This window comes from Sus scrofa, chromosome 6, assembly GCF_054392235.1.
Source record: "Sus scrofa isolate SSC_HxYL_T2T_F1_AM1 chromosome 6, Sscrofa_HxYL_maternal_Yorkshire_Landrace_v2.0, whole genome shotgun sequence".
In the NCBI taxonomy this organism is placed as follows: domain Eukaryota; kingdom Metazoa; phylum Chordata; class Mammalia; order Artiodactyla; family Suidae; genus Sus; species Sus scrofa.
The window spans coordinates 108,448,597-108,473,174 of record NC_139388.1 but is presented as its reverse complement, the minus strand read 5'-3'; the positions used below and the strand labels follow the sequence as shown (position 1 = coordinate 108,473,174).

At 39.8% G+C, this 24,578-nt stretch overlaps 1 protein-coding gene and 1 pseudogene across 2 annotated transcripts in view; one reads left to right on the top strand and one right to left on the bottom strand.

Annotated features, from left to right (window-relative positions):
• Positions 1 to 2,208: 2,208 nt before the first annotated feature.
• LOC100627215 (chromobox protein homolog 3 pseudogene) lies at positions 2,209 to 2,790 on the bottom strand (annotated as a pseudogene).
• Positions 2,791 to 5,246: 2,456 nt separating this feature from the next.
• Positions 5,247 to 24,578, top strand: part of SMCHD1 (structural maintenance of chromosomes flexible hinge domain containing 1) — a 162,817-nt gene continuing 143,485 nt past the window's right edge. For both annotated transcript variants that reach the window (XR_002345042.2, XM_021096137.2), the window contains exons 1-2: positions 5,247 to 5,642; positions 18,502 to 18,577. Coding sequence is in view for 1 of the 2 variants with exons in the window: in XM_021096137.2 (XP_020951796.1) it covers positions 5,466 to 5,642; positions 18,502 to 18,577 (253 nt within the window). In the remaining variant the exon portion in view is untranslated. The remainder of the gene's footprint in view (positions 5,643 to 18,501; positions 18,578 to 24,578) is intronic.

Sequence of the window (24,578 nt, the reverse complement as noted above, 5' to 3'; positions counted from 1 at the left end):
CTGTCATGGACCATACAGCCCTGGTCAAACTGCCAGGTGACTGCTTCTTATTATCATAAGTGAGCCCAGCAGAGCTGCCCAGTTAAGCTCAGCCAAAGTTATAGAATCATGAGCATTTATAAATGGTCCTATTTGAAGCTAAGGGTTTTTTTTATGTGAAAATATTTACTGTTCACTAACATTTAAAGTAAGCAATATATAGTTGGATAACATTCTGATTACTACAACGTCATTATTTTTCCTGACTTCTGCTTGCATCAGTAACACAGATACTGAAAAGGAATGTGTTGGATAAAGAAAAAAACATACAGATCAATAGATTGCAAAAGTTTGTCATTCATTTATGCTACCAGGTCCCAATCATCTGATTAGTTTCATAAGCAAAGACTGTCCACTAATCATAATCTTTTGGTCAATATAGCACAAAGATTTCAAATTTTCATAATGGAATGATTCTCTAGAAGAAATTCATTTTTTTTAATTTTTTTTCCATTTTAGGGCTGCCCCTGTGACATATGGAAATTCCTGGGCTAGGTGACGAATTGGAGCTGCAGCTGCTGGCCTACACCATAGCCACAGCAACACCAGATCCAAGCCACATCTGCAACCTGCTCCAAAGCAATGCCAGATCCTTAACCCATTGAGTGAGGCCAGGGATCAAACCTGCATCCTCATGGATACTAGCTGGGTTCTTAACCTGCTGAACCATCACAGGAACTCCTAGAAGGAATTTAAATGTTCATCTAAGCCTTGTTTAGCTAATTAAATACACCAGTATTCAGTTTCCTCAGCAGTGGGAAGTGAGTAGTGATAAAAATTTTCAGGAAGTTTTGCAAAAGAACTGTTGCGTTTATATGAATACAGATATGAAAAGCCTGCTTTAAAATTTCCAATTCAAATTGTTTATATATAAATTGACTAATTCATTACAGAAACATCTATTTGATTGGAAAGGCTATGGCTTCAGGAAAATATTCAATTCAGCTTGAGGTGATCTATTTCTTAGGTTGCTAAGAATGATGGCATCCCCATGGAGTTCCTGTCTTGGCACAGTGGTTAACGAATCCAACTAGGAACCATGAGGTGGTGGGTTCGGTCCCTGCCCTTGTTCAGTGGGTTAACGATCCGGCGTTGCCGTGAGCTGTGGTGTAGATTGCAGACGTGGCTCGGATTCCGAGTTGCTGTGGCTTTGGCGTAGGCTGGCAGCTACAGCTCCGATTAGACCCCTAGCCTGGGAACCTCCATATGCCACGGGAGTGGCTCACGTAAAGGCAAAAAGCCAAAAAAAAAAAAAAAAAAAAAAAAAAAGAATGATGGCATCCCCAAAACAACTTGAACTTACTCAGGGTTGTGAAAAAATGCCTTTTTTGTTTTAATGAATGTAAGGAAAACCCTGAGGAGTTCCTGCTGTGGCTCAGCAGTAACGAACCTGACTAGCATCCACAAGGATGTGGGTTCAATCCCTGGCCTTTCTCAGTGGGTTAAGGATCCCGAGTTGCCATGAGCTGTGGTGTAGGTTGCAGATGCGGCTCCAATCTGGCATTGTTGTGGCTATGGCGTACATAGGCCAGCAGCTATAGCTCTGATTTGACCCCTAGCCTGGGAACGTCCATATGCCACATGTGTGGTCCTAAAAAGCAAAAAAAAAAAAAAAAATGTCCTGAAACCCAACAACAACCTTTTACATACATACTTATATATACACACAAAAGCAAATAAACCCAGAATGGTCCTTGGGCATTATAGATTAAACATAATAAACATAAGTTCTATTTGAGGAATGGTTACAGAAGTTTAACATTTTAGAAAAGTTGTTCTTGGAGTTCCTCTATGGCTCAGTGAGTTGTGGGTTAAGGATTTGGCATTGCCACTGTGGCGGCTGGGGTCACTGCTGTGGCTTGGGTTTGATCCCTGGCCTGGCAACTTCCACATGCCATGAGCATGGCCAAAAAACAAACAAAAACTTGTTCTCTAATACAGAGAAAATAATATACCATGCTATCAAATATTCTTTTCTGACAAATGTTACAACTACAGAATGTTTTTGTTTGTTGAAAGTAACCAGTGCTATCGATGGAAAAAAAAATTAAAAATTCCTTACTACTACTCAAAATGAACACATCAAGCTTGATTTTCATTAGAATGTAGTTATTTTTCATACTAATGAGGCATAAACCAAGACTCAGATTTGTATATGTATGTAAACAATTATTGAGCATCTTCTGGACAAGAATGCCAAGTGTGTCTCTCTTCATAAAAAGCAATTAAAATTTGAGCATATTTCATCTTTGCCTCTTCTCCAGCACTGATTCTACCTCACCTGTAACTTTCTATTTCCTGATAAATATTAATTCTCCACTGCTGTATGTAACAGCAATTATTTGCTCAGTATCAAGACTGTTGGCAAAGCGTCTTGTCAGCAGAATCTCTTCTTTGATTTCCTGTCATCAGATTCACCGTCAGATGAAGATTTTCTCTTGTACCATTTTTACCAGCTTTTTCAGAATTAAATACTTTAACTTTGGACAATCTAAGTTTTCTTCAAGTTTTCAAGTTTTGTCAGCATCTAAATCCCTTCCTCTGAAGGAAATATTTTACCTTCCCATTCATTACACGTGTCCAATATTTTTTCCACCACAAAATCTTCAGGCTCTACATAGACTTATTTTACTCTTTTTCACTGCTTCCCATTTTTTGCAATATAGTTTTATTTGATCCCATTTTCAATTTTAGAGTTGAAGAGAAATTATTCACTGCCGCCCAGCAAATATGGGTCTGGGGCTGTGGCATCTCAAATCATGGTGGCCACATCCCAGAGGTAGGGCCATAGAAAGTTATACAATAGGTCACTAAGTTTGGGGGTAGGTTGTTATGCATCAATAGATAACTGATACACGGACACTTAAATATTTATATTCTATACAATAAGTTAGCTAATGGAAATAAAAACAGAGAACTAATTATGGGACTGGGTCATTTCAAACTTATTTGTGATAAAAATTAAAGAACAAACATCATGGATAAACAACAAGGACCTACTGTATAGCACAGGGAACTGGAGTCAATATCTTGAAATAACCTATATATGGAAGAGAATCTGAAAAAATATATATATGAAACTGACTGAATCACTTTGCTGTACACCTGAAACTAACATTGTAAATCAACTATACTAATTTTTTTTTTTTAAGCAACAAACATCATCTTTCTTTGCTGAAAAAGTTATCTGGGGAGTTTCTGAAAACAAAAGTTGTTGGGCAAAAGTTCTGAGGCTGTTTCAGACTGCCGAACTGCCATAGAAGACAGTGATTCAGAGTTGATGTCTCAACAAGATACCTATCAATATTTCCACCAAGAGTTGCCCATAGTGTTGTAGTACACTTCCCTAGCAGCATTTTGGATTTCTCCTCTAAGAGACTTTCTATTCTAACGATATGAAAAGAGTTTCTATTTGTATTCATGTATTTGCCTAATTCAGTATTATAGAGAAATGGAAAATTGCCCTGGTGATGAACTTCTAGCCCTAGTCCCAGTGCAAGAAAGAAGCAATTTATTTCACTCATTAAGATCCCCCAAAGGTTTTTTTTTTTTTTTTTGGTCATTTAAATCAAACACCATAAAAAAAAAATCAAACACCATTACATATAATGTGCTGCAAGGAAAAGTTCACCTGAATTAGAGAGGTACAACATAAGTCAAAGAAATCACCTAGGAGTTGGGGGTTACTTTGGTTTCAGCAACACCACCTCTTTCCCTTCAGAAACATGAATGGCATTTGGCACAAATTTTATCTTCCACCATCTACTGCTCCATTCTCCTTACTTCTAGCTCTATTCTTTGTTCCCCCCCAAAAACATGCCTTCACACTTTGGTTCCAACTGTGCGTTCTACTTTTAATATCTTATATGTCTAGGCAATTTCCTCCCCCCCCCCCACTCTGAAACAGCTTTCTTTGGACAAGCAAATCTAGACTTCATTACCCAAACTTTTGACCAATCGAAGAATCTCCCAGTCTGCTGTTTTGGGCTTAATAAATTTAAACATCACTCTCAAGCACATACTATTCACTTAATATTTTTAAGAACTGGAGAGTAAATGGCTAAGCCTAGTCCTTAAACGACTTGTTGCTGAGTTGGGGTACTACATGGGCAGCGCAGGGATTTTTTTTTTTTTAGCATTATTTTATCTTATTACTCAATGAATTTATTACATTTACAGTTGCACAATGATCATCACAATCTAGTTTTATAGGATTTCCATCCCACATCCCCAGCGCATTCCCCCACCCCCCAAACTGTCTCCTTTGGAAACCGTAAGTTTTTTCATCATCTGTTCTGCAAAGAAGTTCATTGTGTCCTTTTTTCAGATATGGCAGAGATATTTAATGAAAGTCAAAAAAGGCTATTATCTTTGAACATAGTAAGTTAAGCCTTCTGCGAACACCAACTGATTCCTAAGGACTCTGGCGTAGGCATTCTTCTTCGCCACGCTCAGCAGCGTGACGGTGCCGGTGGGGGGGGGCGTGTGCCTGACGCTGAGACCCTCGGCGGCCGCGGTGACGTCACGGAACCTGGGTGGCAGTGGGGGTAGATTTTCAGGGCCTAGCTTTGTTTCCCGGGGCCAAGCCAGGCCCACAGAGAAACACTAGGAAATGGGACGGGAAAAGCACCGGAGCAGGGTTTCTCGGCGTCCGTCGGTTTCTCCCGCGTCGGGACCCACGTGCTTGCGGCGGGGGCAGATCTACTTTCCACTTTCCTGCTTCCCACCGCAGCCTTCACGCGACCCAGCTGCTGAGGGCGCATCCGTGGCCGCAGCCCTAAGAGCTCGAAGGCGGGCAGTCTCGGTAGTGGCGAGGCGGGAAGGTACCAGGACCATCTCGGCTGGGGTAAAAGAGTCCCTCGGGAGACTCCCCCAGCCGCTCCCGGGGCGGGCTCTCCCGCCTCAGCTGCTGGGCCACCAGCTCTAAGGACCCGTAAGGGACCGCGCTTCCCTCCATCTGAAAGGGGCGGACCCAGGTCGGTGGGTACCGAAGCCCCGCCCCGGCCCGCGCGGCCTGCCGGATTCGCCCCGCCCCCTCTGCGCCGAGGGGCCCTCTCTTCCTCCTGCGCCACAGTCCCAGGCGGAGGCACTGGTGGCTGGTTGCGCTGCAAGCTCGCGTGGGCGGCGGCGGGTGCGGGTCCAGGCCTTGAGAGGAGCGCGCCGCGCGCCCCCTCCTCCCCGGGGGAGCAGCGGGCCGCGGAAGTGACGTGAGCCGGGGCAGGAGCTCGTTTGAATCGGTTCCCGGGTGATCCTCGCGCCTGCCGCTGCTGGGCCGCCGTCGCTGAGGGAGGAGCTGAGCGCGCCGGGGTAGAGGCCTCGCGCCGCCCCGGGGGCTGGAGGTGTAGGCGCCGCGCGGAGCCTGCATTTCGGCCTTCAGCGCAGTGGCCGTAGGCGCCGGCGCCGCTGTTTCTCTCTTCTCCGCCAATATGGCAGCGGCGGGCGGCGGCGGGCCCTCGGTGGGGACTGGAGAGGGCGGTGGAGGCGACAGCTACAGGACGGTGTACTTGTTTGACCGGCGCGAGAAGGAGTCGGAGCTGGGGGAGCGGGCGCTGCAGGTGGGGGAGCTCTCGGACTACTCGGCGTTCCGCGCCTCGGTGTGTCAGGTACGCGAAGGGGCGGAGGAGGGAAGCGCGGGTAGAGTTGGGGTTGGGAAGGTGTCGGGAATCCCTAGTTGCTCACCCTGGGCAATAAACCTGTCACTCGGCCCTGGACCTGCGGCCTTGGCTTCGCCGTCCCGGGTGCCCACCATGCCCGAGGCCGGGCGGGGAATCTGGGCCGGGTCTCGGAGCGCGGAGCCGGCTGGTCGGTGGGCCTCCCTCTGCCCGGCCCTGTTCCGGAGGAGGCGCCGCTAGAGGTTTGGTACCGCGGGTTTAATGGGCCCGGGGCGACCTCGAACTCAGAGGACGTGCAGCTCATCTTCCAGTCGGGAGTCGCTTGTGTCTCTTTCGGATGAAACTCCCCCCCCCCCCACCGCCCCTCTTTTTAATTAAGAAAAGAGTAGAGTTCTGCCCCGTGGCTGTTAGGAATGTTGTGATAGAAGTTGAGAAATGCCTAGAGTCGATTTTCTTCGGGTTCTTTAAATGATGCAGTTTCCCGGCTCGTTCTGTCAAGGTTTGCAGGCCCGCCCTGGGGATCCTTCTGTAGTGGAAACACTTGACCAAGGAAGCCTCGCAGGTGGAGCTGCCCTGCCGGCTCTCTGCACCCCTAGCCCCACGGGAGTTCCTGAGCAAATCAAAGAGTGTCCTGGGTGGCTCTGGAAACACCAAAGGACTTGGATGCTCTCTATATTATTTTGCTGCAAAAGTTAATGACTGTGTGGGAAAAGTCCTACTTTAAACTGAGGAGTCTTTTCTAAGTCTGTGGTGGTGTTGGTGCTTCAGCTTTAAAGAAGGGATGTTGGAGTTCCCGTCGTGGCGCAGTGGTTGATGAATCCGACTAGGAACCAAGAGGTTGAGGGTTCGGTCCCTGCCCTTGCTCAGTGGGTTAACGATCCGGCGTTGGGCGTTGCCGTGAGCTGTGGTGTAGGTTGCAGACGCGGCTCGGATCCCGCGTTGCTGTGGCTCTGGCGTAGGCCGGTGGCTATGGCTCCGATTGGACCCCTAGCCTGGGAACCTCCATATGCCGCGGGAGCGGCCCAAGAAATAGCAAAAAGACAAAAATAAAAAAGTAAAGAAGGGATGTTGTCAGGAGTTATACTAAGCACTTGGGCCTCTTTTTAAGCCATAGAGAACACTTAGCTTCCAAGGAAAAAGGACTTGGTCTAAAGCAGTGTTTTAACTTGAGTAGGCTGTTTTGGTACTATTAACTCTGTTGCTGAAATAATTGAAATCAAGACCCATAGAAAAAAAAAACAACAACGACTTGAGAGCAAGGGCTTTGATTTCTCTATGCCTAAGGTCTGGAATTGTGCCTGGCACGTAGTAAATGCCCAAATTAGAAGACAAAATGTCAAAAAGTCAGAAGTTCATCCTTGTGCCTGGACATAGCAGATTCCCATGTGTTTGAAAAGTGAATGAATGTTCATCTTTTTTGAGAATGTATTCAAAACCAACCAGGAAAAGGAAACTTTTTTTTTGTTTTTTTGCAGTGGCCCGGGCAGGCGGAAGTTCCCTGGCCAGTATGAACCGAGGCCATAGCATTGACAACACTTGATCCTTAATTGCTAGGCCACCCAGGGAACTCTGGAAACTATGTTTATTATGCTTGTAGTTGATTATATAAAATATATTATGTGTGGATTTAAAATCATGGCATATAAAAATTGTTTTAAAATAACAGCACATCAAAGAAAATACGGAACCAGAGGGGGAAAAAAGTAAACCTTTTACTCCCTGTAAAATTTATATCCACTGTTAGCACTTAGAGTTATTTCTTTGTATCCTTACCGCCCCCGCCCCCCCCACCTTATTTTTTAAATAGCTGTAGTAGATGTCTGTATTCCATTTTTTTTTCACTTAATACTGTCAGTATTTTTCTATTATAATACAAGTCTTCATAATTGAAGTGGTCTGTTTTGTAGCACTTTTTATATAACCAAATCTCTCAGTTTTGTTGACATTTGCTTATTTTCAATTTTAAACAGTGCCATGATAAACCTCTTTGAATGCATTGTCTTTTATGTCTTTATTTTTCTTTGGTTTAGATTCTTAGAAGTGAAATTTCTTGATCAAAAGTCAGGTATATTTTTAAGTCTCTTTTTTGTATTTTTAAATTGCTTTTCAAAAAGGTTGTACTAATTTACCTTCCCTCCAGAAATAGTTCTCCCATGTGAGAAGTGTCAGCAACTCTGTTGCATATATAGGGGAAGTGTATTAACCTCTTATTACGGAAGTGGAAACTCACTTTTGGAGATGGTGACTCACTTAAGTCAAATAGCTAGTACAAAAATTAGTCAAACACAGAACCCATATTCTTTCTGTTATACCGCTCTGTCTCAAATGATGTTCTATGTTATAGATATATTTATTCTATTTCTTCAATATTTTAACTTGAAAATCAAGGAAAGTATTTTCTTTGACCAATTGTTTTCCTCCTCCTTCTTACTTTCCCTGCTGGAATGGAGAAGGTTAAATTTGATTAGATGTGAGCAGAGAGAAGAAGTAAGGGAAAAAAAAAGGAAGGCTAACTTTTACAAAAAAATTAAAACGTCATTCAGATTATGCCACCTAGTCCCGTAACTTTGTCCCCATTATATATGTGAAGAACTAAAATAAATTATTGAATTAAGTCTGAGTTTATGTAGTTCATAAACAGTGATATTGGGATTATAATTTAGGTCTGTTTGATTCTAAAACTTGTATTTTTTAAAAAATAGTCTCTATAGTGCCCACACTACTTACTAAAGTCCTCATTTTCCTTGTTAAGGGAGGAGGCAGATAGTGCACTAAATTTAAATTTTTTATTAAAACTTAAGCCAATAAGTATTTGTAGTGCTAGAAAGTATTATGGATCCTAAACTGTTATTTGGGGAAAGCTCACTTTTTGGAAAAGGAGCAATGCAGAGAAAGGAAGAGATAGATTTGGCAGAAGCCCTTAGACCTATGATAAGCAGCTGTTGACTCACCTGAACCCTTGTAGCCTTACAGAATCAAAGATTAGGAAATAACTTAGTCCCTAAATTCTTTTTTTTTTTTTTTGTCTTTTTTGCCATTTTCTTGGGCCACTCCCGCAGCATATGGAGGTTCCCAGGCTAGGGGTCGAATCGGAGCCATAGCCACCGGCCTACGCCAGAGCCACAGCAACGCGGGATCCGAGCCACGTCTGCAACCTACGCCACAGCTCACGGCAACGCCGGATCCTTAACCCACTGAGCAAGGTCAGGGATCGAACCCGCAGCCTCATGGTTCCTAGTTGGATTCGTTAACCACTGAGCCACGACGGGAACTCCCCTAAATTCTTAATATGCCCAAGCATTAAGTCCTCTGTGTGCAAACCCTCCCCTCCATCCCTAATTTTGAGGAAATGTCTACTTTTTCCTTTGTGTGGTTCCACTATTTCTTGTCACCTCACCATAGCACTTGTTATACTATTGTACTTTTTTAAACATTCTCTGCTCCTTGAGGGTAAGAGCCTTACCTAATATTTGACTTATAGATATTTAGTTAAATGAATCAGTCTTTTCCTTAAAAAAAAAAAAAAAAAGTATGTGTGTATATTATGCTGAAAAATTTCCAAAAGATGAAAAGAAAAAAAGTGAAAGAAGATAGATGTAAGAATAGGAGTTCCTACTGTGGAGCAGTGGGTTAATGATCTGGCTTGTCTCTGTGGAGGTGTTAGTGGGAGGATCTGATGTTGCTGCAGCTGCAGCTATAGTGTAGGTCACAGCTCCAGCTCAGATTTGATCCCTGACCCAGGAACTTCCCATGCCACAGCCAAAAAAGGAGGAAAAAAAAAAAGCATAGAATGGTAACCTGAGGAGAGCAATAAATGGAAGTTCATTTGATAATATCTTCTACCAGTGCTGAGCCATGAAATCAGCTTTGAGTTTCTTAGAAATCAGAACAGAGAAGGAAAGACAATTGATACAAAATCCACATTGTCTATAAAATAAAAACAGGGGTTCCTGTTGTGGCTCAGCAGAAATGAATCTGACTAGTAACCATGAGGTTGTGGGTTCAATTGATCCCTGGCCTTGCTCAGTGAGTTAAGGATCCGTTGTTGCCTTGAGCTGTGGTGTAGGTCACAGATGCAGCTTGGATCCTGCATGGCTGTGGCGTAGGTCAGCAGCTGTAGCTGATTCCACGACCCCTGTCCTGGGAACCTCCATATGCTGAGGGTGTGGCCCTAAAAAGCAAAACAAACAAACAAATAAAAACATTCCCACTGCTAAAGATGCAAAACTTTGAGAAAAAAATTCTCCCTAGATTCCTTACAAATCCTGATAAAATGGATGATTCTTACAGATAGGAAAGACTTCTCTTATCTTACCCTTTAATGCAAGGTACACTCTGTGTTATTTAGGGTATTGCAACCTGCTTTAACCAGTTACCATACAAGTTTTTGTAGAGCTTTCTTACTCAAGTGCAATATGGGTGTTCCTGGTTTTGGGATGGTCAGAAACAGAGCCATTGGATATATAATGGCAAAGCACAAATCATTAAAGTCTAGTTTCGCAGAGTTTCAGAGAGATGGCGTTCAGATATTTAGTTTCTGACTGACCTAATCCATTGATGAAGTTTAAGGCATTTGAGGATTTTATGGACTGCAAGTTAGTTAGCCCTTCATAAATATCTCTTAAAATTGGCTTTTGAGAGAAGTTTTTAACAGCATATAGTTTGAAGCTGACCTGAAGACATGCAGGGCAGTTACTTTACTCATTAAAGGCAGATCCACGTGCTTTAATGTTAGACCAGAAAAAGGTGGGATTGAAGTGCTTTTATAAAAGTGAAAAAGCCGGAGTTTGCCAGAGTGTCTTTGCAGCTCCAGGATGCAAGTTTGATCCTCGGCTTAGCGCAGTAGGTTAAAGGGTCTGGCATTTCTGGAGCTGTGGCGTAGGGTTGCGACTTGGATCTGATCCCATATGGAACTCCACATGTTGCAGGGAGGCCAAAAAAGAAAAAAAAAGGTGAAAAGGCCCAGTTAGGACTTTTGCTCAAATAGAATGTGTCTTGCTTTCGTAGAGAGAAAGGCAGAAGAAATGTGTGTTCAAGACCAGTTTAGCACAAATACATGAAAGACTTCAGCTTAGTTTGACAAGATAGCTTTTTAGACCAAAAGTATGGAAGGAAAAGGGTATGACATCTTGAATTAAAGCATAATGAATAATGTAAAAATATTTAATTTGTTTGTCAAATACCAGAGCTATAAAATAATTTAGAAAAGTTAATGAATTTTAGAAATAATTTTTATGAAGAATTATAGATAAAGCAAAGAAAATATAGCTCATGTATCTTAATTGAATAATAAAATTATGGAGTGATTGTATGAAATACTTATATATAAGTACTTTTCATAGATCTTAAAAAATTCAATTTGACAAAATAGCTTTTCAGTAACTATAAAAACAATGTATTATGTTCTGTAGGATCTATAAACACATGATCCAACATTTGGGACATTGTAGAAATAAAGTAGTAAGGAACTAAAAATAAAGCCTATCATGATTTTATAAAAGCCTAATTTGTAAAAAACAGTTTTTCTTTCTTTTTTTTTTTTTTTTTTTTTTTTGTCTTTTTAGGGCTGCACCCTCAGCATATGGAGGTTCCCAGGCAAGGCGTCGAATCTGAGCAGTAGCCGCTGGCCTACATCACAACCATGCCAGATCCGAGCCAAGTCTGTGACCACAGCAGTGCTGGATCCTTAACCCATTGAGCGAGGCCAGGGATTGAATGTGTGTCCTCATGGATACTAGTCAGATTTGTTTCCGCTGAGCCACGACTGGAACGCCCAGTTTTTATTTCTATAAACAAATAGAATCTTTTCCTCATCAATGTATTTCTATAACTTCATTTCTCTTTGGTGGAATTGTATATGAGTTTTTTTTTTCAAGCTGTGTTAAAGTTCCTGGACCAGGGATTGAACCTGCGCCACAGCAGTGACCAGAGCCACAGCAGTGACAACACCAGATCCTTAACTGGCTGAGTCATTAGAGAGCTCCAGGATATGAGTATTTTTAATTTTACTGAAGTATACCAAATTACTTTTCGGTATGGTTGTTCTTTTCTTTTCTTTTTTTTTTTTTTTTTTTTTTTGTCTTTTTGTCTTTTCTAGGGCCGCTTCAGTGGCATATGAAGGTTCCCAAGTTAGGGGTCTAATCGGAGCTGTAGCCGCTAGACTGTGCCAGAGCCACAGCAATGCAGGATCCCGAGCCGCGTCTGCAACCTCAACCACAGCTCACAGCAACACCAGATCCTTAACCCACTGAGCCAGGGATCAAACCCACAACCTCATGGATACTAGTCGGATTCGTTAACCACTGAGCCACAACGGGAACTCCCAATTTTATTTATATATATAAAAATATATATAGTTTTCCAGATTCTTCTTCATTATAGTTTATTAAAAGGTATTGAATACAATTCCCTGTGCTATACAGTAGGACCTTGTTGTTTATCTATTTTATATAGTTATGTGTATCTGTAAATCCCAAATTCTCAGTTTATCTTTCCCCTACCCCCTTTCCCCTTTGGTAACTGTCAGTTTGTTTTCTATGTCTGTGAGTCTATTTCATAACTTAATTTGTATCATTTTTTAGATTCCACATATATGTGATATATGACATTTGTCTTTGACTTACTTCACTTAGTATGATAATCTCTATGTCCATCCATGTTACAAATGGCATTTCATTCTTTTTTATGGCTGAGTAATATTCCATTGTATATATATTTTAGATTGCTTCCATGTCTTGGCTGTTGTAATTAGTTCTGCTGTTAATATTGGAATGCATGGATCTTTTCGAATTAGAGTTTTCGTCTTTTCTGGGTATATGCTCAGGAGTGAGATTGCTGAGTCATATGGTAACTCCGTTTTATTTTTTTAAGGAACCTCCATACTGTTCTCCTTAGTGGCTGCACCAATTTACATTCCCACTAACAGTGTAGGAGGATTTCCTTTTCTCCACACCCTCTCCAGAATGAATGTATTTATTTATTTATTTTACTTTTTCCTTTTTTGGGCCACACTCTTGGCACATGGAGGTTCCCAGCTGGTCGAATTGCACAGCCACAGCAATGTGGGATCCGTGCCATGTCTGCCACCTACACCACAGCTCATGGCAGCATGGGATCCTTAACCCACTGAACGAGGCCAGGAATCAAACTTGAAACCTCATGGTTACTAGTTGGATTCTTTTCTGCTGTGCCACAATGGGAACTCCAGAATTTATTATTTTTAGACTTTTTTTTTTTGCCATACCCCAAAAAATGGCACGTGGAAGTTCCCAGGCCAGGGGTTGAACCCATGTTGCAGTTGCAGCTCTACTGAAGTGCTGGATTCTTAATATGCTGCACCATGCATAAACTTCCATATTATTTGTAGACTTTTTGATGATGGCCATTCTGACCTGTGTGAGGTGATAGCTCACTGTAGTTTTAATTTTCATTTCTCTGATAATTAGTGTTGTTGAGCATCTTTTCATATGCCTGTTGGCCACCTGTCTGTCTGCTTTGGAGAAATGTCTATTTAGGTTTTCCAGCTTTTTTTTGATTGGGTTGGTTGGTTGTTTAGGCTGTGCCGACAGCACATAGAAGTTCCCAGGCTAAGGATTGAACCTGTGCCACAGCAGTGACCAGTGCCACAGCAGTGACAGTGGATCCTTAACCTGCTGAGCCACTAGGGAAGTTTGGGTTGTTTGCTTTTTGATATTGAGCTGTATGAGCTATTGGAGTTTTGGAGATTAATGCCTTGTCAGTTGGGTCGTTTGCACGTGTATCCCCCATTCCATAGGTTGTGTTTCATTTATGATTTCCTTTGCTGTGCAAAGGCTTTTAAGTTTAATTAGGCCTCATTTGTTTATTTTTGCTTTTATTTCCATTATTGTAGGAGGCAGATGCAAAAAAAAAACCAATGCAATTTATGTCAGAGTCTTCCGCCTATAAAACTCCTATCCGCTTAGGAGTTTTATAGTATCCATTTTTAGACTTAGGTCTGTAAACCATCTTGAATTTATTTTTGTATTGTTGTTAAAATCTTTGAATTCATTTTTTTCCTTGTCCCTGTCCAGTTTTCCCAGCACTGCTTATTTAAGAGACTATCTTTTTCCATTGTATCTTCTTGCCTCCTAAGATCAAGATGAGTTGACCCTAAGTGCATAGGTTTATTTCTGGGCTCTCTATCTGTTCCATTGATCCATGAGTCTCTTTTTGTGCCAGTACCATATGTTTTGATTACTGTGGCTTTGTAATATAATCTGATATCAGAGAGCATGAAACTTCAGCTCTTTTTCTTTCTCAAAAAGAAAGAAAGTCTTTTGAAGTCTTTTGTGTTTCTATACAAATTTTAAAATTATTTGTTCTAGTTTTGTGAAAACTGCCATTGGTAATTTGATAGAGATTGCATTGAATCTGTAGATTGCTTTAGGTAGTATGGTTATTTTAACAATATTGGTTCTTCCAGTTCAAGAACATGGTATATCTATTTGTGTCTTCTTATAGTTTTTTGAGTACAGGTCTTTTGCTTCCTTAGGTAGGTTTATTCTAGGGATTTTATTTTTATGCATTTGTAAATGGGGTTGTTTCCTTAATTTGGCTTTTTGATGTTTCATTTTTAATGTATAGAAATGCAACAGATTTCTGTATATGTGTGTGTGTGTATTTTTTTTTTTTTTTTTTGGCTTTTGAGGGCCACACCTGCAGAATATGGAAGTTCCCAGGCTAGGAGCCTGGGAGCTTTGGCTGCCGGCCCATGCCAGAGCCACAGCAACACAGGATCCGAGCCATGTCTGTGACCTACATCACAGCTCACAGCAATGCTGGTTGCTTTAACCCACCGCATGAAGCCAGGGATCAAACCTGAGTCCTCATGGATACTAGTTGGGTTCATTACTGCTGAGCCACAACAGGAACTTCCTGTATGTTGGTTTTTTATCCTGCAGCTTTACTGAATTCATTGATGAGCTCTAGTAATTTGCTGGTGGTGTATTTAGGATTTCTGTGTACAGTGTTATGGCATCTGCAAAGAGTGACAGTTTTACTTCTTCCTTTCCAGTTCAGATTCCTTTTTCTTCTTTGATTGCTATTTCTAGGACTTTCCAGAACTATTTTGAATAACAGTGGTGAGAGTGAGCATTCTTTTCTTGTTACTGATCTTAGATGGAATGATACCAGCTTTATACTGTTGAGTATTGAGTTTAGCTGTGGGCTTGCCATATATGGCTTTTATTGTGTTGTAGTATGTTCTTTCTGTGTCCATGTTCTGGAGAGTTTTTGTCATAAATGGTTGTTAAATTTTATCAAAAGCTTTTTCTGCATCTGTTGAGAGGATCGTATAATTTTTATTTTTCAGTTTGTTAATGTGTTGTATCACATTGATTTGCAGATACTGAAAAATCCTTGCATCCCTGGGATAAATCCCACTTGGTCGTGGTGTATGATCCTTTTAATGGAGGCCTATACTTTATATTTTTAAGACTTAAAAATTTTTTGCCAGCTTCATGGAAATGATAATCAAGTTGTTCTCATTTCTCTGATAACTAGTGAGGATGAACATCTTTTCATGCTTTCTCCTTCATGGCTTACACTTTTGATATTTTCAGAAATCCTTTTCCCTCTTCTCTCAAAATTACTTCCCTATTTTCCTTTGGATTAATATGTAGCTGCTTTAGTTCTCTTGGAATTTGTTTTTGGGTATGTTGAGAAGTGGATTTTATTTATCTTACCTATTTTTGTACAATTAACTAGTTGTCTCAATAATATTCATTGAATAGTTTATTCTTTCCTCAGCAGTTTGTAATGTCATTCTATTTGCCAACCTCCCCCCCCCCCCCGTATATATGTGTAGGTTTTTCTTTCAGGGTTCTCTCTTCTCTTTCACTGGTCTGCAGTAGTATAAGTTAGACAATTTTCTTATTAAAAGCCTCAAATATATAGAGAGATAATAGCATTATGAACCTATATGTACTCATTATCCTTATTAAACAGTTTCCAAGTATCTACCACACTAGCTTCATTTTTGCCTCTTGAAGCATATTCCAGGCCTTAGTTCACTTCACTTCTCTTTACATCATGCATTTCTATTATCACACCATCAAAATTAACATTTTTAATTGTTAACTAATAGTTCAGTTTTTATTCAGATTTTTTTGCCTCAAAATTTTTTTAATACGTGATTTGTTTAAATCAGGGTATTTGTATTGAACTTGTTTTTTTTGTTTCTTGCAAAATACCTTCCCCAGTCTATTTTGTTTTTCTTGACATCTACTTGTTGAAGAAATCAAGTTGGTTTGTCTCTCACCTTCCACATTCTGAATTGGTCTGTGCTGCTGCTGCTTCTTTTTTTTTTTAAATAGCTTCCTGTTTTAGTTTAGTTTAGTTTTGTCCCTGCCTATGGTGTGCGGAAGTTCCCAGGCCAGGGATTGAACCCATGCCCCAGCAGCAACCTGAGCAACCTCAGTGACAGCGCCAGATCCTTAACAACCTGAGCTACCTCAGTGACAGCACCAGATCCTTAACCCACTGACCTGGAATCCTTAACCCAAAGACCAAGGAACCTTTGTCTGTGCTTCTTTATGGTGTAATTGAGCTTATTCTAACTCTATGTGTCCTGTAAATTGGAAGCTGTTTTTAATAACTTATAATAAAGATTTAGGTTCAGCTTTGGGATGAGGAGGCAAAAATACTTTATAGGTGTTGTTGGTACTTCATATATACGTCACATCAGGTGGCATGTAATGTATGGCTTAACAATTCTAAGATCAGATTAGTGGGATTCAGGTGGTTTCGCTGGCTTCCTCCATAATAAAATTTTGACTTAATGGTTTAGTCATTCATGGTGGTATTCTTTTTTTTTTTTTTTAATTAATTTATTTATTTTTTGTCTTTTTTGCTGTTTTCTTTGGGCCGCTCCCGCGGCATATGGAGGTTCCCAGGCTAGGGGTCAAATCGGAACTGTAGCCACTGGCCTACGCCAGGGCCACAGCAACGCGGGATCTGAGCCGCGTCTGCAACCTACACCACAGCTCATGGCAACGCCGGATCGTTAACCCACTGAGCAAGGGCAGGGACCGAACCCACAACCTCATGGTTCCTAGTCGGATTCGTTAACCATTGCGCCACGACAGGAACTCCCATGGTGGTATTCTGATTGCCATTCCTCCTATATTTATTAGCAGGAATTCTTTTTTTTTTTTTTTGGCGGGGAGCTTATTCAGGACTTAAAACAATGTACATCTGGGGGTTCCCTTCTGGTGCAGCAGATTAAGGCTCCAGTGTCATCATTGCTGCAGCTCAAGGAGGGGGGGGGCGGGGGGAATATCTCGGGAATTCTTTAAAGAACAACTTTGCCTCATCAATTAGAGATAAATGGTTACTCTGAATTTAAGTTGGTGCAAAAAAGCATAATAAATGCTCTATCTAATTCTTTTCTTTTAATTTATCAGTGTTCAGAGTAGGGAATTGGTGCTTTATTTAGTTTCAGTAGTGACCAGTAAGGATTTTTAGTATCACTATGGAAGACCTAAGTATCATTAATATAGATTTTTTTTTAAAGTCATCTTGCTTCTAAGGTTGGTCTAGGTTAACTGGCCCATCATTACCTGAAACAGAGGTCAGCCTTTTCTCTTAACTGTGCATTGTCCTATTGTTTAATTTTGGAAAGAGCTTGCATCTTGTAATTTTAAAGATAATGTAAAATTTTAATGAAAATGTTAACTCATCTTTCTAATTCTTATTTTTTGGTTAGCTGTGAAATTTTAGCTTCTTACGGTTTTGTAGTCATTTTCTTTTGTCTTTTTTTTTTTTTCTTTTCATTTTTGTCTGCCTTGCAGAATATGGAGTTCTCATGCTAGGAATCAGATCCAAGCCTCAGTTGTGACCTACTCCATAGCTGCAGCAACATAGAGCTTTTGACTCACTGTACCAGGCTGGGTATCGAACCTGCCTCCTGGCACTGCAGAGACACAGCCAATCCTGTTGTGCCACTGTGGGAACTCTTTGTCTTCTCTTTGATTGTTCATGTCTTTTTCCTATTTATGTTTGTTGATTTTCATCTTTATTTATGAAGGCTTTTTTTTTCTCCTCAGGATGCTTTGTTTCCTGTTAAATTTTCAATTTACTTTTTTTTTAAGTTATATTTTTGGAAAGGGTCATAATAGGTAATAAAGATTGTTTTTATGCAAATATCCTGCATAGTGTAGCTATCCTTTCTTCAGTGTTAAAAAATATTAATCTCTATTTTCTTCTAGTACTTTTGCTTTTACATATTTAAGTACTTAATATATATGAACATAAGTGTTAATGCTTTGCTCCAACTAAGTTTACTTATATATTCACATGAAGTAATAAGTCTTTTGTCTGGGAGGGTCCTGTTGTTAAACCTTTTGAAAATGTTCACTTAGGAGTTCTCTTCATGGGTTAACAAACCCGACTAGAATCTGTGAGGATGTGGATTCGATCCCTGGCCTTGCTCAGTGAGTTAAGGATCCGTTGTTTGCTCCGGGCTGTGGTGTAGATCACGGATGCGGCTCAGATCCTGAGTTGCTGTGACTGTGGCGTAGGCTGGCAGCTACAGCTCCAATTCGACTCCGAGCCTGGAAACCTCCATGTGCTGTGGGTGTGGACCTAACATATAATAGCAGAAAAATCAACCTTGTTAAGCAAATAGGTAATTTATAAATAGATTTGTGCTTAATTATACAAAGGCAAAATTTGAAAACATTAAGACTGATCTTTTCATGCAAATAAATGTAGCACTAATTGTAGTACTAAGATACACTGTTTTATCGGTATTTTCATATTTTTATAAACTTGAATAGTCCATTTATTTTCTTTGTGTAATAATTGATTTTATTTCTCTTATTTTGGATAGACACTTGCCATTTCACCTGAAGAGAAATTTGTTATTACAACAACAAGTAGGAAAGAAATTACCTGTGATAATTTTGGTAAGCAATGCTATGTTTATGCTTTTATATTTGATATATTCTAGTACATCATAGAGCAGTAAATTTTATTACATAGATAAGCATCACAAAACTATTGATGCTTTTGGTTACTTTTTTCGGATGGGGATGGAAACTGGCTACATATGTCTAAGTTTGTACAGAAGTCATATTTTTCTTTTTTTTTTTTTTTTTTTTTTTTTTTTTTTTTTTTTTTTTTTTTTTTTTTTTTAATTTTATTTTCCCACTGTACAGCAAGGGGGTCAGGTTATCCTTACATGTATACATTGCAATTACAGTTTTTCCCCCACCATTTCTTCTGTTGCAACATGAGTATCTAGACATAGTTCTCAATGCTATTCAGCGGGATCTCCTTATAAATCTATTCTACGTTGTGACTGATAAGCCCAAGCTCCCGATCCCTCCCACTCCCTCCCCCTCCCATCAGGCAACCACAAGTCTCTTCTCCAAGTCCATGATTGATTTTCTTTTCTGAGGAGATGTTCATTTGTGCTGGATATTAGATTCCAGTTATAAGTGATGTCATATGGTATTTGTCTTTGTCTTTCTGGCTCATTTCACTCAGTATGAGATTCTCTAGTTCCATCCATGTTGCTGCAAATGGCATGATGTCATCCTTTTTTATGGCTGAGTAGTATTCCATCGTGTATATATACCACATCTTCCGAATCCAATCCTCTGTCGATGGACATTTGGATTGTTTCCATGTCCTGGCTATTGTGAATAGTGCTGCAATGAACATGCGGGTGCACGTGTCTCTTTTAAGTAGAGCTTTGTCCGGATAGATGCCCAAGAGTGGGATTGCAGGGTCATATGGAAGTTCTATGTATAGATTTCTAAGGTATCTCCAAACTGTTCTCCATAGTGGCTGTACCAGTTTACATTCCCACCAGCAGTGCAGGAGGGTTCCCTTTTCTCCACAGCCCCTCCAGCACTTGTTATTTGTGGATTTATGAATGATGGCCATTCTGACTGGTGTGAGGTGGTATCTCATGGTAGTTTTGATTTGCATTTCTCTTATAATCAGCGATGTTGAGCATTTTTTCATGTGTTTGTTGGCCATCTGTATATCTTCTTTGGAGAAATGTCTATTCAGGTCTTTTGCCCATTTTTCCATTGATTGATTGGTTTTTTTGCTGTTGAGTTGTATAAGTTGCTTGTATATTCTAGAGATTAAGCCCTTGTCAGTTGCATCATTTGAAACTATTTTCTCCCATTCTGTAAGTTGTCTTTTTGTTTTCTTTTGGGTTTCCTTTGCTGTGCAAAAGCTTTTCAGTTTGATGAGGTCCCATGGGTTTATTTTTGCTCTAATTTCTATTGCTTTGGGAGACTGACCTGAGAAAATATTCATGATGTTGATGTCAGAGAGTGTTTTGCCTATGTTTTCTTCTAGGAGTTTGATGGTGTCCTGTCGTATATTTAAGTCTTTCAGCCATTTGGAGTTTATTTTTGTGCATGGTGTGAGGGTGTGTTCTAGTTTCATTGCTTTGCATGCAGCTGTCCAGGTTTCCCAGCAATGCTTGCTGAATAGACTTTCCTTTTCCCATTTTATGTTCTTGCCTCCCTTGTCAAAGATTAATTGACCATAGGTGTCAGGGTTAATTTCCAGATTCTCTATTCTGTTCCATTGGTCTGTCTGTCTGTTTTGATACCAGTACCACACTGTTTTGATGACTGTGGCTTTGTAGTATTTCTTGAAGTCTGGGAGAGTTATGCCTCCTGCTTGGTTTTTGTTTCTCAGGATTGCTTTGGCGATTCTGGGTCTTTTGTTGTTCCATATAAATGTTTGGATTGTTTGTTCTAGTTCTGTGAAAAATGTCATGGGTAATTTGATAGGGATTGCATTGAATCTGTAGATTGCTTTGGGTAGGATGGCCATTTTCACAATATTGATTTTTCCAATCCAGGAACATGGAATATCTTTCCATTTTTTTACATCTTCTTTGATTTCTTTGATTAAGGTTTTATAGTTCTCGGCATATAGGTCCTTTACCTCTTTGGTTAGGTGTATTCCGAGGTATTTGATTTTGTGAGGTACAATTTTAAAAGGTATCGTATTTTTGTATTCCTTTTCTAATGCTTCATTGCTGGTATACAGAAATGCAACTGACTTCTGAATGTTAATCTTATATCCTGCCACTTTGCTGAATTTATTAATCAGTTCAAGGAGTTTTGGGGTTGAGTCCTTAGGGTTTTCTAGGTATAGAATCATGTCATCTGCATACAGTGACAGTTTGATCTCTTCTCTTCCTATATGGATGCCTTTGATTTCTTTTGTTTGTCTAATTGCTGTGGCTAAGACTTCCAAAACTATGTTGAAGAGCAGTGGTGAGAGTGGGCATCCCTGTCTTGTTCCAGATTTGAGTGAGAAGGCTTTCAGTTTTTCCCCATTGAGGATTATATTTGCTGTGGGTTTATCATAAATGGCTTTGATTATATTCAGGAATGTTCCCTCTATACCCACTTTGGCGAGGGTCTTGATCATGAATGGATGTTGAACTTTGTCAAATGCTTTTTCTGCATCTATTGAGATGATCATATGATTTTTGACTTTTTTCTTGTTAATGTGGTGTATGATGTTGATTGATTTGCGTATGTTGAACCATCCTTGTGAACCTGGGATGAACCCAACCTGGTCATGGTGTATAATTTTTTTGATATGTTGTTGGATTCGGTTGGCTAAGATTTTGTTGAGAAGTTTTGCATCTATATTCATCAATGATATTGGGCGATAGTTTTCTTTTTTGGTGGTATCTCTGCCTGGTTTTGGAATGAGGGTGATGGTGGCCTCATAGAATGTCTTTGGGAGTATTCCTTCTTCTTCAACCTTTTGAAAGAGTTTAAGGAGGATGGGCACCAATTCCTCTTTATATGTTTGATAGAATTCACCTGTGAAGCCATCTGGTCCTGGGCTTTTATTTGTAGGGAGTGATTTTATGACCTCTTCAATTTCATTTCTAGTGATTGGTCTGTTCAGTTGGTCTGCTTCTGCTTGATTCAGTTTTGGCAGGCTGTAAGATTCTAGAAAATTGTCCATTTCTTCCAGATTGTCAAACTTATTGCCATATAGTTGTTCATAGTATTCTCTTATGGTTTTTTGAATTTCTGCTGTATCCGTTGTGATTTCTCCTTTTTCATTTATAATTTTGGTGATTTGGGTTCTTTCTCTCCTCTTTTTAGTGAGTCTGGCCAGGGGTTTATCAATTTTGTTCACCTTTTCAAAGAACCAGCTCTTGGTTTTATTAATTTTCTCTATTGTTTTTTGAGTCTCTATTTTATTGATTTCTTCTTTGATCTTTACAATTTCCTTCCTTCTGCTGACTTTAGGACTTCTTTGTTCTTCTTTTTCTAATTCATTTAGGTGGAGGGTTAAGTTGTCAATTTGGGATCTTTCTTCTTTTTTGAGAAAGGCCTGGATTGCTATAAATTTCCCTCTGAGCACTGCTTTCGCAGCATCCCATAGATTTTGAGAGGTTGTGTCTTCATTATCATTTGTTTCAAGATAGTTTTTAATTTCCTTCTTGATTTCCTCATTGACCCATTGGTTTTTTAGTAGCATGTTGTTTAGTCTCCATGGAGTAGGTTTTTTCTCTTTCCTTTTCCCATGGTTGATTTCTAATTTCATGGCATTGTGGTCAGAGAAGATACTTGAGATAATTTCTATGCTCCTAAATTTATTGAGATTCGCTTTATGTCCCAATATGTGGTCGATTCTTGAGAATGTTCCATGAGCATTTGAGAAGAATGTGTATTCTGATTTTTTTGGATGTAGTGTCCTGAAGATATCAATTAAGTCTAACTTTTCTATTGTTTCCTTTAGGATCTCTGTTGCTTTATTGGTTTTCTGTCTAGAGGATCTGTCCATTGATGTGAGGGGGGTATTTAGGTCTCCTACTATGATTGTATTCTCATCAATATCTCCCTTTATGTCTGTTAATATTTGTTGTATGTATCTGGGTGCTCCTATGTTTGGGGCATATATGTTGATGATAGTAACATCCTCTCCTTGGATGGATCCCTTAATCATTAAATAGTGTCCTTCTTTGTCTTTCTTTATGTCTTTTGTTTTAAAGTCTATTTTGTCTGATATGAGCGTTGCAACTCCTGCTTTTCTGTCATGTCTATTGGCATGAAATACTTTTCCCCAGCCTTTCACTTTCAATCTATATGTATCTTTTGTCCTAAGGTGAGTTTCTTGTAGGCAGCATATTGAAGGTTTTTGCCGTTTTATCCACTCAGCCACTCTGTGTCTTTTGATTGGGGCATTCAGTCCATTGACATTTAAGGTGATAATTGATAGATGATTATTTATTGCCATTTGATCCTCGTGTTCCAGTTGATTCTATGGTTCTCCATTCTTCTTTTTTTTTTTCTTTTTTTTTTTGGTTGGATGGTCTCCTGTTATTATCTGCTTGAGTGTATTTTTTTTTTTTCATTTTTTGCAAATGCAATATTTGGTTTTGGCTTGTGGTTGCCCTGTTTTTTAAGTATGCTAACCCCTTCCCATAATTGTGTGTTTTAGCCTGATGGTCCTGTAAGTTCAAACACTTCATTATTATATTAAAATTAAGAAGAGAGACATACATACAAACAAAAAGGATTATTTACCTCCTAACATCCCTTGCCCACATTTTATGGTTTTGATGACTCTTTTATTTTTTTCTTTTTAATTTTATTTTGTTTGAAGCATGTTCATGATTAAATCTGTATGCTGGCTTATTTGAGTGACTGCTCTCTGATTGTATCTTCCTCAGTCCTAGTTCTTCCTCTTCTTCTTCTTCTTCTTTTTTTTTTTTTTTCTTTTCTTTTTTCTTCCCTTTCCTTCCTTTCTTTTTGGTTTAGAGAAGCCCTTTCAATATTTCCTTTAACCTGGGTTTTGTGTTGCTGTATTCTTTAAGTTTTTGTTTGTTGGGAAAAATTTTTATTTCCCCTTCTATTTTAAATGATATTCTTGCTGGATAAAGTATTCTAGGTTGCATATTTTTTCCTTTGAGCACTTTAAATATCTCTTGCCATTCCCTCCTGGCCTGTAGTGTTTCTGTAGAGAAATCAGCTGATATTCTTATGGGGGTTCCCTTGTAGGTAACATTCTGTTTTTCTCTTGCTGCCTTTAGGATCCTCTCTTTATCACTAACTTTTGCCATTTTTATTATGATGTGTCTTGGTGTGGGTCTGTTTGGGTTCAGTTTGTTTGGGGCCCTCTGTGCTTCTTGTATCTTGAATCCAGTATCCTTTAGATTTGGGAAGTTTCCAGCGATAATTTCTTCAAATATATTTTCCATTCCTTTATCTTTTTCTACTCCTTCTGGAATTCCTATTATGCGTAGATTGGCCCGTTTTATATTATCCCATAGGTCTCTTATATTGCTTTCCAGTTTTTTGATTCGGTTTTCTGTCTGTTGACCAGATTGAGTGATTTCCATTATTCTATCTTCCATATCACTGATTCGTTCTTCTGCATTATTCATTCTGGTTTTTACTGCCCCTAGTTCAGTTTGCATCTCTGCAAATGAATGTTCTAGTTTTTCTTGGCTCCTCCTTATATTTTCTAGCTCCTTTCTGAGGGTATCTGCATTGCTGTTCATATCTTCTCTTAATTCCTTCAGTATTTTCACTATTTCTCTTTTGAACTCCAGGTCTGTCAGACTGCAGAGATCAGTTTCATTGTTGACTGTTTTAGGTGAGTTCTCCTGTTGGTTTGACTGGGGGTGGTTTCTCAGCTTCTTCATCTTGCTTGTTGTCTTCTTTCTCCTGAGGGAGTTGTACTCTCCGTTATCGGGTAGTGTTTGCCTTGTCACTGCCCTGGAATATTTCCTGAGGGCTGTCGTTGTTGGTCAATCTTTTTTTGAGGCAGTGTGGCTTTTCTGGAGTGTTGATGGGACTAACAGTGTTTCTTTGAAGCAAAGGAGGACTTCCTGAGGGCAGACAGGACTGGGAGGTCCACCCCACGATGGTAGCAGATTTCACTTGGTTCTCAGCACCC